This window comes from Channa argus, chromosome 5 (genome assembly GCF_033026475.1).
Source record: "Channa argus isolate prfri chromosome 5, Channa argus male v1.0, whole genome shotgun sequence".
Lineage (NCBI taxonomy): Eukaryota > Metazoa > Chordata > Actinopteri > Anabantiformes > Channidae > Channa > Channa argus.
In genome coordinates, this window is record NC_090201.1 from 23639255 (window position 1) to 23659158 (window position 19904).

The 19904-nt window shown below is 39.2% G+C and overlaps 1 protein-coding gene across 4 annotated transcripts in view; it reads left to right on the forward strand.

Annotated features, from left to right (window-relative positions):
• The window catches only part of igsf21a (immunoglobin superfamily, member 21a), a 235490-nt gene that overhangs the window by 127205 nt on the left and 88381 nt on the right, over positions 1-19904 (forward strand). For all 4 annotated transcript variants that reach the window (XM_067503594.1, XM_067503593.1, XM_067503591.1 and 1 more), the window contains one exon: positions 2280-2392. In XM_067503594.1, coding sequence (XP_067359695.1) covers positions 2280-2392 — 113 coding nt within the window. The remainder of the gene's footprint in view (positions 1-2279; positions 2393-19904) is intronic.

Below are 19904 nucleotides of genomic sequence, written 5' to 3' on the forward strand. Positions count from 1 at the left end.
GTGATATCCATTTGTTTTACACGATACAATTATCTTATTAAGTACTGACCGTGTTGAGTGCTATTATGCCAGGCCGAGGGCTCGTTGTCTGTCAGTGGAAACCAGCCCACACACCATTGCTGACTCTGCCATAGCCGCATATAAGGAGACATTCTGTTCACTAGATATTTAAGATAAATATTTGGAAATATAACTCTATCGGGCTCCTCCAGAGGAATCTACATTTGAATAAATTAGTTTTGCATCTATTACCAGGTAATTACCTTTTGTATTCAGATACAACCTCACAGATTTAACCGGAGGCAAACATGAATCATCTCAGGCTACATCACCTATTGGAAATGTCATCTTGCTGTGTTGCTGGTTGCCAGAAAAATTTATTAATGACTTGACTAATTTGAATTTTTATTCCCAACCAACTGGTACTGAGAGCCAGCAAAGGAAGGGTGGCTGTGTTTAGACTGGACGTCAGCTTGGGCATCAGCCTCTTCTTTGCCATGTGTCCTGCATTGTTGGTGTTCAGAGATCAACACCTTTCAGCTTATCCCCTCAGGGGTCGCCACAGAAAAACCTGTTCCATGTTGATTTGGCATGTGTTTTTACGCTAGATGCCTTTCCTGGTGGGGTGCGGTGGGATTCGAACCCGCGGCAAACAGGCCCCCCTTTTGTTAATGCTAAGAGAGTTTGGAGAAAATTCACCAAATATTTTTCCTTCTAGTTCTTCACTTTCTGATAAAGTCTACAACAGACTAAATTTACCTTATCTTCTAAAAAATGGTGTGTTAGTTGTCAAAAATGCTTGTGTTTGGTGAGTAAATGAGTTTTATCATGTTTAACCACAGTTGCCTTGTTCTTTTTGACTGGCAGTGAAAGTTTGTATGAATAAAGCCCAGTATGCCGGTAGGGCGCATCAAATGATCTCGGGAGCAGCTCGAAATTGCTGCAATAATAGTGGAAAGTTTAGGGGAGAAGACTTGGTGAGCCCCTGTCCCTAACTACCCAAAACCTACCAAAGTTCTTTTGCGAGGTTTCAAATTAACCTCTTCAAATGTCGTCATGGTTTCTGTTTATCACGCCCCTTTATGACTAACCTCTTAACTCCTCAAGACATTTGCAAATATTGCATGGAAGTATGTGAACAATGTCGCTCCTATTGTCCGTTCTATTTTTGTCATCCATTGTTTAAACATAAGCCAACAAAAAGAGTCTACATTAGATCTACATACCCCTATGACTGTGTAAAGGATCGTGTACAGAAGTTATAGAAGCCATCTCGTTATATGTTGGGGCGACTTGAGCTTCAGTATCTTGACACAATTCAGCGTGAACAGAAGGTGCTGGGGACCCAAGCACCAATGCAGCAGTTGGTGGGCGACCTGCTCCACCTCCTGAGGCAGGGCAGCCTTACTAAAGAGTGGATCTGTGACTTTCTCTCTTTGAAAAACGTACATTCAAATGTCTGCCTGACTTGATCACTGAATAGTTTGTCCTTGTGTTTGACACTTCTTCATTATTTCATCTGCTTTGTTTTTGTTGTCGGTGTGTGTGTGATGTGTTAATACAAAAACCTCTTGATTCTTAATGATTTTTTTAAAAATTGTTTACCAATAGTGAAGCTATGTCCATGTGATACATGCAATTCAAATGCTTTTGCTTCTTTTTGTTTATTCAAGCCCAAAATCTTCACAAAATTAGCTTATGAAAAACGAACATACAAGTCACACAGAACGTTTATAAAATACAGAATCAATAATGTTGTACACCTCATCTTGCAGGTTTCACACACATTTCTGTTTCAAAGAAGGTGGAATTTGAGAAAATGGGATGAAGGCTTTTTACTTTTAGTTCAAATAAAACCTGCCATTACTGCTGGTGCATGTCACCCAGATTACAGTAGTACTTTCTACCGATTAGGTAAATTATTGCAATGTAACTCAATTTTGTTTGAATTTCACAATCGGATGAAAAATTAATGCAAGGTCACAGAAAAATGAAATGCTTTTTCATAAGTAACTACCAGTGAAGTGCTGTTCTTCGAAATACTTAACCCCTAAGTGGGAGAGTGCTTGCATAAGAATGAATCACGGCATTATTGTAAGAGTGTGGACTCAGTCAATCTGCAGCTTTTTAAAGAGTTTTATGTCCTGTACATTTCTGATAGCTGACCGCTGTTCAAACCTTTGCTGCTGCAAGACAGAAAAGAAACAAAACATAAAATATGTTCAGGTAAAGCATTATTATTTTTACTGTAATAAAACTCTTCCTTCGTTTCCTTTCAGGATATTTGACAGTTACCATAGAACCCCTGCCTCCTGTTGTTGTGGGAGAGACTGTTACGCTCAAGTGTAACTTCAAAACTGACGGAAGGCTTCGAGAGATCGTTTGGTACAGGGTGAGTACACCTGTCTACACTTTCAATGCCATTAAGCATCAGATGTTCTCTAAAGCATGTATTTTATTCATTCCCGGCCATTTGCCATCTGAAGGTGTTGAATGCCGATAGCCATATCCGATGGTAAATGGTCTGCATTTATCTAGCGCTTTTCTACATATTGGCACTCAAAGCGCTTTACTCTGCTTCTCAGTCAAGGACACTCCGCCGTGTGACCGGGGATCGAACCAGCAACTGTGGGATCACCTCCTCCGCCACCATTGCCCACATATCCCAGGTTTATAGCTGTGTTAGAACACTCGTGTACTGACAAGCTCCAGTTGTTTGAAAACAAGCTTTTATTTTGGCCAGCTGTATTGGAGGCATCACTGGCTGTTGCTTGGGAATTTGATTTCTTAATACGCTGGTCATCACCATCAGTTCTTAATAGTTCACAGCTGGCGACTCAACAGTTATTAAAATCCCAGTTGGTGTACTGCATTGCCTAAGTGCTGCCAATAATTAAATTGCTGTTAAAGGAGAAGGAAAAAAAAAAAGCAGTATTGCACTGTAAGTATAAGAGTTTATTTGGTCCATAAAGCTGGCGTGTTTTAAAGTGTTGTTTGAAAGTAAAGATCTGTAAAACAAATCTGCAAGAATTACAGTTTACAGAGGAGAAACTTCAAAAGTCACTGATGAGCACTTGAATTGAGAAGCAGTAGCAGCTGCCTCCATCTCATCCTTCCCTGACCATTTGGATTTGGCAAAGAACTGTCCAATGATTCTTGAGAGCTGTACACATTTATTTTGCAAAAGCAGCTGACTACACCGAGTTGTTAGAGCAGTTGTTAAGTGGTGATTGGATTTGTATAATGTGGTACAGTCAAATTGTAGAGCCTGAAATGTTATCAGCCGAGCATATCGGTCTCCATGAAATGCCTTCTTGCTGTCTGCTGTGTTGTTCTTGGTGGATTTGATATAATCTAATGACTGATGGTTTTCCAAAACAAACAAGTGAACAGCAGAAGGACAAATGCTTTGCTCTGCTGTGGAGAATAAACTAGGATGAGCAGTTCTGATTTCATCCTCGATGCTTATTGGTCTAAAGAGCACTTCAGTGGCCTTAAGCATGAAGTTCAATCTACTCATCCAAAGAAGCACCCTGTGGAAACAGTTATTTAATATTCATTTAACTAACTTTATTTTTGGCTCGGGAAGAGAAACTTGACAAAAGTACCTCAACGTGTGCTGCATCAAACCGTTCACACTCCTTGGCCACTTCATTAGGTACGCCTGCAATCCTGTGTTGCAGCTCTATGAATTCTACTTTTACTTTCTGCCCCCTCAAAGATGGGTGAAGATGGTTAAAGATGGGTGATGAAAGTGAAGGAAGGAAATTATAAATATTCAGTCACATAAACCCACAAAAGGTCACGTTCAGTTTACACTTGTAAGGAATTTTGATCTATCTCTTTGTCCACAACTAATTTTTTATTCGCTTTTCATTAGGTGGAAAAAACTAGAGAAGTTGTTGTGATAAACCTTTGGCAGTGTGCATCAGCTCTTTCTTACTGTATCATATCACCAGATCTTCACATAATGATAACTGATAGGTGCACAAAATAACACAAGGTAAGTAGGCTGTGTACCATGACCAAAAAAAAGCATAGGCAGTGCCAAAGGTCATTCAATAAACTATAATAAAATACAAATAGCTAATAAGCTAATAAAAAGGTGACGGTAACTTAGTCCTTACTACACGTATGCAGAAGAGCATCTCTGTATGCGCGACACACTGAACCTTGAAACAGATGGGCTGCAGCAGCAGAAGACCACACCGCGTGCCACTCCACTGATGAATCTTGATTTCTGCTTCAGGATTCAGATCGTGGGGCCAGAATTTGGTGTAGACTTCATGACAGCATGGATCCTTCCTGCCTTGTGTCAGTCGTTTAGGCTGCTGCTGCTGCTGCTGCTGCTGCTGCTGCTGCTGCTGGTGGTGATATCAAGGTGTCGGGGATTTTGGCCATTTTCTTAGAAATGTTTCCAGCCCCTTCAGGTCACAGACTAGCAGACAACCCGGTACTAGCTAGTTGTACCTAATGAAGTAGCTGGTGAGTACGTCGTTGCAAATGTACAATACAACAGCACATATGGTGTCATTCACCTTGGTTTCACCCTCTGCCCTGTGATGGAGCACTGTCCCTAATGATGGAGCAGCAGTTTATTGCTTAGCCCAGTTTTAGAGCAGCTTCTGCTTTCTCACTTTTATTATTCTTAAATAAAACAGTGTCTCTGGACCCGTATTAGCAAATCCTGACCTTTCAAGGTAGGACAAAAAAGATTTATGGCACTTTGCACATTCACCTTAGCATCATAGATCACTTTCATTGCTGTAACAATTTCATTTAATCAGGCAGGGGATGGAGAGCGTTGTTTTCCTTATTTTCTGTCAGATTTTTGCAGTGTCTGTTGATGGCTGTACTTTAAATAACCACTCTGAAAATAGAGCTACTCACATTAAGTGTTCTCATGAGGAAAGCAAAAAAGATTTTGACAGAAATCGGCCCCTTTTCTCTGTTGGTCAGTGCTCAGCACAACCATTGATAAATTATAAATCAATTACTCACACTTGGCTGCCAAAGTTTCTTTAATCTCTTCCTTTTATTCGACTAAATACCGTTGACTCCTGGTCTCACTTCCTGTTTAAAAGGAACTGGGGTTGATACTCACCTGGGATTTCCTTGTACGCCGGCCAATCACACCACGGGCTGAATACACTCAATATTTCAGAAATGACTCATTTGTTTGGATACTGTGGAGCCTCACATTTTCTGTTTGAGGATTTTCCATTAATCCAGACCGCAGTCAGAATTAAGGGTATACTTAAGACCAGACTATAGACCAGACTCTTTCAAGCTATTCTCTACCTTTTAAATTCTACTTTATTCCAGACTGGAGATAAACATAGTGGAATTGATATTTGTTAGCAACATATACATTTTATCACTACAGAATAACTGTAAGGCTGAGTTAGTGGTAACCCTTCACTTTGCATGAGCTTATCTGGAAACGGTGACACAATATGCAAATGACTGAAAGCTTTTTTTTTTTTTATACCAACTGTTTTACATTTTTAAGCTATATGGGAATATACTTTAATAAATATGTAGATTTAAAAAAAATTCCCTTGCAGACAATGAAATGTACTATGCTGTATGCCATCCTACGCAGTGATAAGTTATTGTTGGGGTCAGTAACACCACACTGAGCTCCAACTCCTGTTCTAAACCTTTTCGGAACAAAACGTTTCTGAAATTCCACGAGGAGGAATTTGGCTCTTCTGGGAGGTGTATTGAAGTTCAACATGTTGCCAGTGTCATTTGTAAAGAGCATACAGAAATAATGTCTGTAGTCATTAAAAGAAATCATTAGTTTCTCAGCGTCTACTGTAAAGTAGCCGATTGCAAGTAAATCCAATCAAATTGGAAACTGATATACATCCCCACACAGTAAATGCGGCATGGGTTCATTTCGGCCAACGTAATCAATCTCCTGTATTCTTCTGTACATGTTTCTACAATGAGTGCTGCCTTGATGCGTTGTGGCTTAAGTGGGTGAGTTTTTTTTTCCTCCTTTTTTTTCCTGATGTATGAATATGCATCCTCAAATGGATACAGTGAAGTGCTCAACAAAAATTTCTACAATGGTAATGAAACAAATGTTGAGCAAATTTGCCTTCAACCAGCATAAGCTGCATAAAACATTTTCCGATGCTTCTCATTTTATGCCTCTTACCCACACTCATTGATAATAATCACGTGGATGGAAGCCCTTCTAATGGCTCTCGTTTTAGTTTACTCAAGATGACACAAGATTAGCAGACAGACAAAGACGTGGGGCGGATACGAGAGAGTGAGAATGGTCCTCAGTAATGGATGTTGCGCATGGATGTAGCCCTGCAGCTAATGCTTCAAGAGCAAATAAATGAAAGCCTCTCAAGTGTGTATGATATTGCACTACAGGCCACATGAATGTTTTTAGTAAGTGCTGAATATTGGCAGACCTCGGATTAAGCACTATGGATATGTAATGCTATCAAGCTGTCTTCTGTACTTTAATAGCCTTCCAAACAGTATGATGGACATTTGATAGGCTGGTGCCAGTGTGATGGCAGTTTTCAAGCAGCAGTCAGCCGGGCCGTGATGGAGGCTGCTCCTCAAAAGATACACAAGCAATGATCTCAAACTGCGCTGCTTCTAATTCAGTGTGTCACTGTAATTTGTATATTTTAAATCCACCTGTATGAGCAAACCATAGGCAGCACAACGTTACACGCGACATCAACAACAAAGGAGAAACATGTTAATTATGTTCCTGGGAGATTTAGTATTTTTCCTGCTAACGCATTGATGAGCAGTGTGATGTGGGTTATTGTGAGCGTCAGCTAGAAAATACTGGAATCCATTCTCCACATTTTGAACTTGTGTTTTGTCTTGGAGTTAAGAGTGAAGGTTAGAGAAGAACACTTTACATTCACGGACAAACTCCCGGAAGCACAAAGCATGTAACTCAGAGAATCATTGGATGCAGACTGTTGTGGTTGTTGCTTGCTCTTTAAGTTATATACACTTACTTTTTGGATTATATTCTAATTCACTTAAATCATTTAGTTGACACAAAGAATCCATTGGTTCCTGTTGACATGTTAACATGCCTGCTTGCGAACCAGCTCAACAATCATTTTCTAAAAAAACGCTTTTGTGATCCAAGAGATGTAGGTAAATATTTCAAAATTCTATTGTCATTAGGGTGTTTTTCTACAGAATATGGGACATTGGATTTCGTTGGGGTGTTGGTGTTTGTATCGGAGTAACAAATCAATAGTTTGTCTACAAAGGACAATAACCAAAGACGGCCATGAATCTCAATCATCAGCTGGATACCATTGGAAACTCGTCAAATTTTAATGAAGCCATCTGCCTCCACATATTTTTTATTTTTTTTTCCGAAGCATCACAAGTCACAGCATTACAACCCCCAGTATGATACAACACCATATACTATTAGGTTACGATATTCATCAATAAACGTGCAATTGTTGGATTTTAAACCTAGTTTTCTTCTAAACCTGCGACACTCATCCACTCCAAATATTCTGCAGCAGTGATGTGTGACATCCAGTGCATTATAGTTCAGTCACCTGTGAACTGCAATAAAATTACCTCATTTCACAGTTGATATTGATGTTACGTTATATTATGTTACGTTGCATTGTTTCAGACTACATGACACAAACAATCTGACCTCATCGTGACTTTGTATTTTTAGTACCAAACAACGAGGACACATCAGAGAGAAGAGGTCAGGACTAATACATCGGAACCCAGTCTTTCCCTGAACCTCACCACATAGTTTAGATCAGAAAATGCTAATCTGAGACTTTTTGTGAAACGTTCAGTCACTTCGGCAAATCATCAAAGCGTACCATTTTATTTTCTGTCCTTTATTAAGATGCAAGAAAAGTTGTTATTGTTACCTGGCATGATTTCTGTTGGTGTGCTGATGAGGAACTCAAGTACTTCAAGTACTGAAAGATATTGAGAATGAGATGCTTTCTGTCTGATTGACTATTTTTTCTGAATTCCATACACTATGATATTATTATTATGGTAACATACTGTATACTTGGGCATATGTATGTGATTAAAGTTCCTGTTCCAAAGTTATGTACGAACACACACCCAATGCTCATATGTCACGAACAGACAATGGCCCTCGGTGACTTTGTGGGGGTTGTCAATTCCAAAATGCCGCACGCACAGTTCTTCTCTCCCAACATATTGCCATTATCTTAACAGCGCAGAAGTGCTCTACACGTGTACTTAAGTGTTTGCCAGCTGTGTTTGGACACAGGCCAGCTGCCTTAGTTGCTTTAAGGGGAACATTATGTTTATATTTGGAAATATGAAAATAGCTCTGCACATAAAACACTGACCCGGCTACAACTGTACAGTCTAACTTACAGCAAGGAACCTACTCGGGGATAAAGACAAGACACCGCACAAACTCAAAGTATCATCATCTTATAATACCCCTTATAACTCCTAACTCTTACAAATGCCTCTGGTGGTGTTTCTCTGATTTAGTTGTGGCCCACATTTTGACAAATCCCATTAAAGCTGTTGACAGTGTCAAAGCACAATATAACAGCTATGCAAATGACTTATCTCTTGTCACACTCTGCCAAGAAATATAGGAGTGCATTACCTGAGGGTGGTGTGTCACTGGATTTACTCTTGTCTTTTTCTGGCCATATGTTACCTCCAGTTGCACTGGAAAAGGAACGTTAGCGGATACTCCAGCAAAAAGTGTTTTCTAGCCAGTAATCCTGTTTCTCGACTGTGGAGAGTCACAGGAGGCGTCATATGTTAAATCCGAGTTTAAAATCTTCGAGACAGGGTTGCCTGGGCAACTGGAATCTGAGCGCTGAAGAGCTGCAGAGTGTGTACGCACAGCACACTCCTGTGGGGTTTTTGGGTGTCTAACTTTCTGCTGTTTTATCCCCAAGTGTAATTGTGTAGTTTAAAAAAATAATAAAATAAAAACAATCTAACGATCTTGCCTCAGATGTGTTCTATTGTAGCACATAGACAAACTGTATGAATAATTTGCCCAGGCTAATGCATACATTATGTCTGTTTATCTACATCATCTCGCTGTCTGTCCTATTGAAACTGGTAGTGCAGACAATATTTACTTGGAATAATATAAAAACAACATTGCTTTTCAGAAATGTTTCTGTGACAAGTACTGCAGCTTTATTTTGGGGGAAACTTTTCCTGTTTTTGGAGCAACAGATTATATGGATATTTCTGCAAACCACCGAGCTACAGTCGTTGATGTCTGAGAGACGGTAGTCCACCCAAACAAGTGTACAACAGGTTGAACATTGAATATGTATTGGACTTGAACTTGAACTCAGGTTTGATTATTAGAGGAACCCAATGGCCAAAAGTCACTTTTACATAACACTCAATTTTTCTATGCTGATTTATGTATTTATTTTTTTCTTCAGCCTTGACAAACAATTCTTTGCAGCATCATATCCAGACTGAGTAGCACCATGGACAGATCACTATTAGTACTGCTGCTGATGGTGTTCCAGGAAGATTTATGGCGAAGGGTTTCCTCAGCCTCTGACCATGGTGCTGGTCCGGCTCTGGCTCCTGGGGCCATGCTCACACGGCTTCCATCAAACGTTGAATCTCCCCACAGAGGAACGTAGCACCTATGAGCACTTGCGGGATTAAACCTGCTTGTTAAACAGTGCTACACGCTCCCTTTTTTCCTACTAGTGAATATAGCAATCTTGAAGTTTGCCTGCTTGATCAGTGAATGCAGTGTTTTTCCACATATAGAGCATTTAGTGTAAAAACTTTTAATTATCAGGACTTTTGCTTGCAGACTTATCTCTGTGATGTGCCCTACTTGGCAGCGGAGTTTGTTGCTGTCCTCAGTAGACTGCTTGTTTGACTGCAGTATGACTAAAACAACTGAGCATCGCAAAGCATTCGTTTTGCTTCTGCGCTGATCGTAAGTCCATCAGAAGAGATAATGTTACGTTTATGTGCCCTTTGAAAGTGGTCACACCTAAACACTATGAGGAAGTTCCACTGCTGGCGAAATGCAGCAAAATGTCTGTACAACACAACAAGCCCTGCACAAAGAAGTGAAGCAAATTGCATTAGTGTTTTACAAAATGTGACATTTTGTTGCTTTTGGTCCAAGAACAATTTGTGTTTTTAGTCATTTGCAATTGACAGCCCAAGTAGTTATTTGACACCCTGTTTACACACAATTTGGGGATTTGTATAATAGAATTCAGTTTCCAGCATGCGCTTTGGGGCTGCTGGGATCATGATGGGCTGATTATCTTCATTTTTTTTTCTTTTTGAGAGGAGCTCTTACAAGTGAACACTTTCACATGTTACAATAATGGTTGAATAGTGGAATTTGAAGTGTAACATTTGAACTAGATATGGTAGTGAAGGCTCGCCGATTTCTAAATGTAAATCTCGTCAACTCCCCCACCCATGAGCGGCTTTCGTATCTCGGCAGGGGACACCTAACTGACCTAGCGAAAAGAAAAATAAGAACGACTTTTATTACATTTTACTTGACTGATGCAAGCACTCCCTCATCCGCGGATGGGGAAATAATGTGGTCTGCCCCTTTAAACAGTGCCACAGACCCCTGTCAGCTTTATTAGCCTGCTGCTCTGTACAGAATATGGTGCCCCAAAGGGAATGGGAGATAAGGTGATATGGATCACTGCACCGCAACCCTCCCCTTTGAGGATGTCACTAGGGCAAATAAGCAGCCTGTTATACATGGAATGATAATTACATTCTTCATGTCAGCAAACTACTAGACGAGTCCCTTTTTATCCGCAAACGGTAATAGCAACAAAGGGGCTGATCATTGTTGTGCATGTCTGAGAGCTTGTGCAGCTAATGGCAGTGACTGTGGTGACAATGGGATATTTTGTTTCCATGCTGCTAAGAGTGAATAATGCTCCCTCATTGTTAATATCTCCCACAGGTCCCCAGGTATCTATCAAAAGCACACTCTGTATCTAATTAATTAGGTAATTCAGTAAATGATTATATGGAAAAACTCTCCACAAGATCATTTGCTTTTCCCTTGCCAAATCATTTCTGCTGCGTGACAATAGGATTAAATACATTCTAATATTTTTCATCTTTATGGTAAATGTGAACATGGCACATTTATTTTTCCATCTTTCCTATATTCAACATGAATTTGCTTAGATAACAGTATTAATTGTAACAGCTTTGATTTAATTGGAGCAGCTCCTGCAAGAAAAAGTTAGTATCTTAATAAAACAAAAAGAGATGTTGGTTAGTGACATACTGCAGATCTCAAACTAATTATTTCCCTATATTTCACCAACAAAGGCCATCTGGGAGAAGATTTTGATTTTAAACGCAGTCATCACTAATGCTTCACTTTTATTTTTTTATTATTTTTTTTTTTTTTTAAGGATTACTGCAGCTCAAACTTTCAACATGTCTTGAACATTTATAATCTCCCTACCAGAATCATACCAGATTTGTGAAATCCATTCTTCCTCCCACAGAAGGACCAAAAAAAGAAAGTGATTACTTGGCGATAAGGAGTGGATCAGAGCCTCTTTGTGACATTTGCATTAGAGGAGGAAGTCATTTCCATGCCAGAAGAGTCTTAGCGGTGGCCTCTACACAACACTCTGCAAGGTCCTCCAGGGACACAAGAAGCAAAACAATTACTTATTTAGTTCTTTATATATTTATTTACTTGTTTACTTCCTTCTTTGTTTATTTGGATAGACTGTGTTGAGATGTACTTGCAAAGAGGGGCAAAAACACCCACATACAAGCAAATGCCATAATGTGAACCCCTGACTGCTTCGCAAATCTTTTAAGTCATTTATTTATAACGTTCTAAATTGCAAAGTTGGTAACCCAAATGCTTTATAATATTTAATATTTCATATTTTTCCTATTACCAACGAAACAATTAAAAACACATACTTTAACCTTAGCCACGTGCACGTGCGTCTGTTTAGCTGAAGCTGGATACGTCGCAGTCCTCTGTGCCATAGAGCTCCATTGTTTAAACGTGCAGGCTGCATTTTTATAAGCATATTGCACTTTAATTTGATCCACACACGCACCCCCTCCTGCTGCAGAATAGCACATAGTCACTTCAACCAACATTCCAGACATTAACACATTTTTGCACAGAGTTTGACTCTTGTTTTGCACAATGAGTTGTTGTACTGTCAGGTTTTCAACAGTGGAACATACAGTTTTTGGTGAGCATGAGTCTAAACTTATTGTCAGCTATTCCTCTCTGTAGTTTATCAGCACATTGTAACAGATTCTTAACCATAGAATATCATGATGTATTTATTTCACTTAAATGCTTAAGGATTCATGTTTAAACTCATTGTTCCAGTATTTTTGAGGAACAAGGTAAAAAGTAACATTTCTTGGATCAGCAGATTTAAATGAAGGTATAATTCTTGCTTTTTTTAGGGTCTTGAGAAGTGTAATTAAACACAATTTACCTATTAAACTAATTTCATCATGACTTGCTGAACAAGGTAGAACAGACCACTTGCCATTTAAATGTCTGTGATACAGCATTTATGTAGGAGCAGAAGCAACTGATCAATTTCGAGGATACAAAAAATTTGCTATTGCAGTTTGTTTATGCAAGTTTCACCGAAAATTCCAAATATTACAGATAAATCTAAGGGAAGACGTAACCGATTTATCCACCAATCAACACTATCTAAATTAGTTTGTGCTGTGTTATCACGGCAAAGTTGTTTGAAAATATTGATTGCAAGGCCTTATCACATATTATTCATTCATTTAACATCCACCCATCTTTATATACTTTTCAGAATATTTTTTTTTCCCATATTCGGTGCCATTAGGTTGTCAAAGCAAACCACAACACACTGAGTAAATGGTACAGTAACACCATGGCCATGTCCCCACTTTATCACGAGGCTAATCAGGGCACCAGTTATCAGTACTTATTAAGGACCTGGAGTTAATAAGTACTGATTAAGGGCACTGCTTAAGGGGCACATACACTATGTCTTCACTTAGATGCAGACAGTGTGAGTGGTTGAGTAAAAAAAAAAAAAATGAATAAAATGTATGGTCAACACGTGTACAATCATCTTTGTCTGGAACAAATTTAAGGATAAATGAATATTCTTTCAAATAGGAAAATATTGATCCTGCTTTTTTGTTTTGATTCCACAACAGAACTTCATTGTAATGCCATGATATATTTAGATCAATTTGATATATTTGATGTAAATGTTTAAAATATTTCCCCCATTTTTGATGTCATCAAACAAGAATTTGACCCTGTTGGCGACAACTGACCCTTTTCAAAATCGCCCTGTCTGGGAATCAGATTCTGTGTGACAATTCATAATAAATAGTTTAGATTGTTCATGACCATTGTGCCACCTTGCTTCAATCTGTGTTACCCAAAAGTACTGCAGTTTGCTGTAGGTGCTGTTCCCTTCCTGGGATGGACATTTATACCAGCTCAGGTTTAAAAACGGGTTTTCAATCCGATTTAAATCCCAGAAATGCTCACAGTAGCTTGACTCTAACTTACTTTGATCCAATTGAATATAATTGGATATAGATACAAGTTTTAAAACTACTGTAGTTTCGAGCTCAATCAAGGCCAATGTTTGACTTGCCGCCATTTTCTTACCGAATTAGACCTATCAGAACTGTGAGTCTCAGAGAAACGTACGGTGAAGGTGAGCCCCTCTCGATCACTTAATACGGGGAATTTTCTCTGTAGTTTGTTCCAGTCTTTTGGTCTCTTTACATTTAAACGCCACCTCAGGTCACCATTTGTCATTTCGTGTCGATTTAATGCACCCGTGCTTCTCCCTGGCATTTTGAGGAGACACTGTGCTGTTTTACTGACTCTTGTTTAGTATCAGTAGAAAGTTGAATGGAAATTCTAGAATCTGTGGGTGCAATTCCTTTGCCCCACATTCTTCAATTTTTCATGGCACGCTGAGGGAGAAGCCCTTCACCCTGAGAAATTCTTAGGTTGTTTTCAAAATACTATATAATTTTAAGAGAAAAGCAATTCACTGTGTGGGAGATAATGTAGTACACAATACAGCTTTTCATCTTCCCTGCCGAGTGCCCATGCAGATTCTATTTCTCCGAGTATTCTACATGATAGAGGAGACATGGCTGGGAATTTGGGGACACGTGAGGACACGAAACCTCAGCACTTTTCCAAGTGCTTGTCACAAAGTAGCTCAAACTTTCTTTTTTGCATTTACAATTCTCTGCGGTGCAGGAATCACAAAATTAAATTCTGAAGGAACATCGTGTTCAGAACATGACGGGTCAGACCTGAATGTTGTCTTTTTATGTGATTTACTGTAATACACAAAACCCCGGAATGTGCACCACTGCTGCCGTCACTTCCACACACATCATTCTCCATTGGCCTGTTTTCGTGTTACACGAGCTACTGCAAGTGCAGAGAGCTGCCGTGAAAGAATACTGCTGCTCTAGTGAAACAATTTACTACAAAGGGCTTTTCAGCGTGGGCATTTGCACCCTGCCATTTCACAGGGACAAGTCAACAGCGAGGAGAGCTGCTTGAGCCTTTTGTCAATTCAACATAGATGTGAACAGCATCTTTGTTCTGTGGGGGGGGGAAAAAAGCCAAGAAGAAGTAGAGAAATGATCGATGTAACCAAGCCGCCTAATGTTGACAACAGCATTGATGCACATGCATATCATTTGGTTTGTCTCCTAACAATGTGACCTCATGAAGCTCATGGATGCCATGTTCCTCTTTGGGTGAGGAGGTTTAAGTTCATGTAGGATGTTTTATTTGTGTCTGTCTGACTGTAACATCTACTAATTGGGCAGCCTCCTGCTGCCATGGTGATTACGACACGAGCGGGGCGGAAGGTTTGGTTGGGAAAGTTAGGAGGAGGTTGGTGCAGATGGATAGTTATGTGACCAATAGCATTAGCCATGTGTGTATTAGCCTATAATGTTGAGAAATCGTTTTACTAAACTTAGGATGGTTCTGGAATTGTTAAGGCGCTGTTTCAACATATGCTTCTGTGGGTTGTGTGAGAGGGTTTGGATGATCATTTAGGTTGAATGACTTTCTTATTGTTGAAAAATGGAACCTGGTGCCTTTAAGTTTTAGGATATTTTACAATCTGTGTTTGGACTGTAGTGTCTAACTCAACAATTGAGCCATTAATTAGATGCTAATCTGCCTTTTTATGCACTTTCTTTCAAAAACACATATGCAACATCAAATAGCTGCGTTGTTTGTAGCAGTAGCATGTGAATATAAAGGGCAGTGCATTTTAAAAACTTTGTATAATGGCATATTGTGCATAGCGGTGTGGAAATGATGGGTCTGAATGACCTTATCACCAATCAAAACCATGACGTGGACTAGGTTCACTCATACCCAGGTCAGCTCTGCAGCCAAGGAAAAACAATTAGAGAAAAGCCTCCCTTCCCCCGTGGGTTTAATGCAAGTGTAGAGAGAGATAGGTTTTGTAATAGATTTTTGTCCGTGTAAAATGAGATGCTGACCTCTAGGTCCAAGACACTCAAAGACATCAGAAGAGCGGGACAGCACACTCCCAGTGGGGCTAAAGGATATTCATCCAGGACATCATTCTTGCGCTTGGTGTGAGTCACACTATGAGCTGTGACAGCTACTCCTCGTGCTAGTTATCAGCAGAGAGACACTGAGGATGTTCAAAGTCAAAATTGCATCTGCGCAATCGAGTTATTTTTTTTTTATGTTTTCTTTTTCCTTTTTAATTAATTTTTTTTTTTAATGCCATTAGATCCCAGCAATTATCAGTGGCTTTTCCTAGCATCTGTGTAGCTGTTGAGTCGCTGTTGTAAATTATGTCATCTTGATGGCTTAATGAAAAGGCATGTTTTAATGACTGTGGGTCTTATTAGAAAAGCAAAATATTGTTTTATTTCCTCTTTTTCTTTTTCTTTTTTGGTTATTACTTTTGTGGTTTTAATTTAATTAGCCTATTGTGACATTAGTCATCAGTCATTTAGTCCCATTAGTCATAATGAATAAATTCAAAAGTACGTTGTCGATTTATTACGGGATTGTATACCTGCTTTTCTTTCAGCTCATCTTTTTTGCAATCAGAAATATGTGAATAGTTTGGTGCAAATTTTTGAGACGAGGCTGCTGGACTGTTGAAGTCCAGCTGACGGTTTGTTTCAGTTTGATTTAGCTCATGACAAATTGAGTAAGTGAATTACTATGTCGTTGGCTACCAGAGCATATGTTAGATAAAACGACTTATACGAGACACGTGGTTTTATTGACACAACAATACGCAGCTCAGCAATTATTTATGTAGCACTTTACACACAACACAGTTGATCCAAAGTGCTTCGCGGCACATGGGGGAAAACCAAAAGTGCAGTTTATTCTCAGAGCACACAGGACTAGGACTAGTGCCAGTTGTACTGTAGCTGCTAAATTCCAGCAGGATCTCATGCAACGTTTTCATCCTCTGCCTGTGTAATATTCATTGTAGTGACATACAGTTTACTGTGTAAGATAACGTACTTAATGTAGTATTTGTCTATTTTACTGAGCATCAGTGTAACCCACACTCATTTCCATATAATGCCTCCCTGCTAAAGTCTCTTTCCAGCCTTTTGGAACCCAGTGTAAAATCTCCTGGATCCGCTGAGTATTTAAGTTGCCTCCTTATATTTGATGAATTCCTGATTATTGTTGACAGATTATTGGTTTTGTTCACATTATCCCTGACTAGATTATTTGACTATGGATGGTTCCTGTAAGGCAGTATGTAAATATTTAAATAGCGTTTCATTCTACTTACATTGATTAGAGAACAAATGATTTCCCCATTTACCTCCTACACATTTACTTATTCTCACTGACATTAATCAAGTGCAGCTCAACCACTGAAGCCACCCACACACCTTTTTTTATTTTTATTTTTCTGGGTTTACCCTCAAATACAAAGTTCACAAAAATCCTTTGGAATTAAAAAAAACATGTTTGAATTCGCCTTGTAGTCCAGGAAAATGTAGGCCTTGATCTAACAGTGAACTCATGTGTTCTGATGTTGTGATTTATGAGAACATTACAACATTAAAATCACTGACAGGTGAACTGAATAACATTGATTCTCTGGCACCTGTAAAGGGGTGGAGTGTATTACACAGCAAAGTGAGCAGTCAGTTGATGAAAATGAGTTGGCGGCAGGAAAAATGGGCAAATGTAAAGCAACCCATCTACAGTGTACTATTAACACGGTGTCCGACATGCGATGCGTATGGAAAAATTATATTTGACGTGTCATATCATACGGCAAACGGTCCTGCCTTCAGCAGTGGAAACTGAGTGCCTATTAATTTGAACACAAAATTTCTAACTTTGCTCACATTGTCAGAAAGACCCTTAGATGCACAAGTGACTGGACCCCACACTCTTCCATAAGTGGGTCAAAAGTGACCCGTGTTAAAATTGATGTGTTTTTATGCCACTTTTGTCATTTTGGTTAAAAATTACTTACACAACAGCAATAGAACATGTCAACATCCATTTTGTGTGTGTGTGTGTGTGCGTGTGTGTGTGTAAAGGGTAAATGGCGGCTTGTATAGCGCTTTTTATTCAAAGCGTTTCACATTGTTGCTTCTCATTCACCCATTCACACAAACCCCCACCAGGAGCAGGTTGGGGTACAAGGTTTTGCTCAAGGACAATTGGACACAAAGCCAGGAGGACCCGGGAATTAAACCACTGACCCTATAGTCCGTGGACGACTGCCTCACCAGCTGAGCTACAGCCACATAATTTGTAGTTTTCCCTCACACCTAGCGTTAGAGAGACTATATGTGTCTCTTTTCTTGCCTTCTTTTTTCATCTCTGTTAGCAGTTGTGAAAAACCGTTTCTGGCTGTGATCAACAGGCAACACAGCATCTTCCACACCGACTGTTGACTTTATAATCTTTGTTACTTTGTTACAATATGTAGCTATGTAAATAAATGCACGCACGCGCACACATTCGACGGGGTTAAGAAATGGATAAATGTTAAATTGTGGTGAGTGGGACAATGTTTTTTTTTTTAGAAAAGCCTGTAAATATAGTGGAACATTTAGCAGCTAAAGAGTCTTTCTTTTTTTCTTTTTTTCCTCTAGAGTTAGAGGGAAAAAAAACACAGCTGAATAAAAAAGGATGCTGGGTAAAAAGCAACTGGTGGTAACACGTTTCCCAATCAGCTTAAATGCTGACATTATGTGGTACATATCTTTAATGATTTTTTTCACATCTGTTCTCACTTCCTATGTGAGGTTGCAAACATGTTTATTTACAAGAACAGATGATTAGGTACCAGTCGTTTTGTTTATATGACAAATTCATGCTAAATGTTGGTATAATCGTGATACATACCGTCACTTTGTTTAATCCAATCAGTTAAACTGTCTGGCACATGTCTTCCAGTTTTTATCTACAGTATATCATTTAATTTTAATTATGTTTTTACACTGAGAACACATGTAGATCTAGATGGGAAATTTCCAAATAGGAAACTTCAGCTAGAAATTAAATGTTCTGGACCATTTGAAACATAGTTAACAGGTGTTTTTTTATATGTAACACTTATGTGCATGTGCACATAACTTTGTAGAGTATTGTATCATTTATTACATAGTAATACAGTGTCTACAGCATTTTAGTGTTTATCAGCTGAGGTTCACTTCAGTAACTTTAAACCTGTCTGGATCCTTTTTACACGTACTTTGTCCTCCAATACCCTCTGATTTACAAATTAAACACTTTGTTTAATCCCCTTTTATCCTGATGTGATCCAGCCATTTAGAATCTCTAGCCAACAGAGATATCTGTGTAATTTGGGTTTTCACGCTCTCGGTCTCCCCTGCCGATGCAGCACAAGTGCGATGGACCACGATCAATAAGCCACGGAAGCAGTGTTACGTCAGTGGGGCCATGAAACAAACTGAATTGTACTGTAAGTATTGACGAAGCCACTCGCATATTCTCCTCTCATAGGCTTAGTTTTAATAGTGATTTAGATAAATGAGTAGGATCATATTTGTCTGCCAGTTTACATTCCAGTTCAGTTTTCCCTTGGTTTTAAGAAACGAAATGTAAATACAAAAACAGAGAAAAATGCCTGCATACCTGCATCAGGGGGATAAAAGATCAAAGCCTGTCATCAAGCAGCACGGTGGAATCTAAAGAGAATTTTCTCGTCCGTGTGTGTTTAGCGTGTTTGCCCATGCAGAACGTCAGTTCCTGTAGCACCTGATATTTTACAGTAATCCACAGTGATAGACCTGTTTATTGCACTAGTTCATACACCTGAAAGAAAAGGCGCTTTTAGTTTAAGGCCGTGAAATGTTAGTGTTTATCCCACAGAGTGAAGGGAACTACTCTGAGGTGTTCCGGTTTTCCCAGTCAAGAGGAATAACTGGTTTCGCGGCCTTTATTTTGGATTTACAAAACTATGACTATTTAAATGGCACCTGCATAATGCAACTCGACCAAATCCTTTGAGATTAAGGCTGTTTTATGTGCGAGGGAGACCGGCTACATTTTTCATCAAGTGCTCATATTTAAATTTCCATTTTATGGTTGGATTTTCCCGGTTGTTACCCTTGTCAAAAACCCTTTAAGATCAAATCGGAAGTTTTGAAACCAGCTGTTGTGTTTGCGTTTTCACACAGCGCCACACTCTTAGTGAAACACAAGTCTTAAGTCTCCTTGGCATTAAAGAATGGTAGACATTAGTTTTTCTCGAGTTTGCTAATTCACCATGCCAATCAAGTGTAAAACACAGTTCAGTTAAATGCCAGCACATCCTCAGAGCTTTGCTTTATTTTAAAGA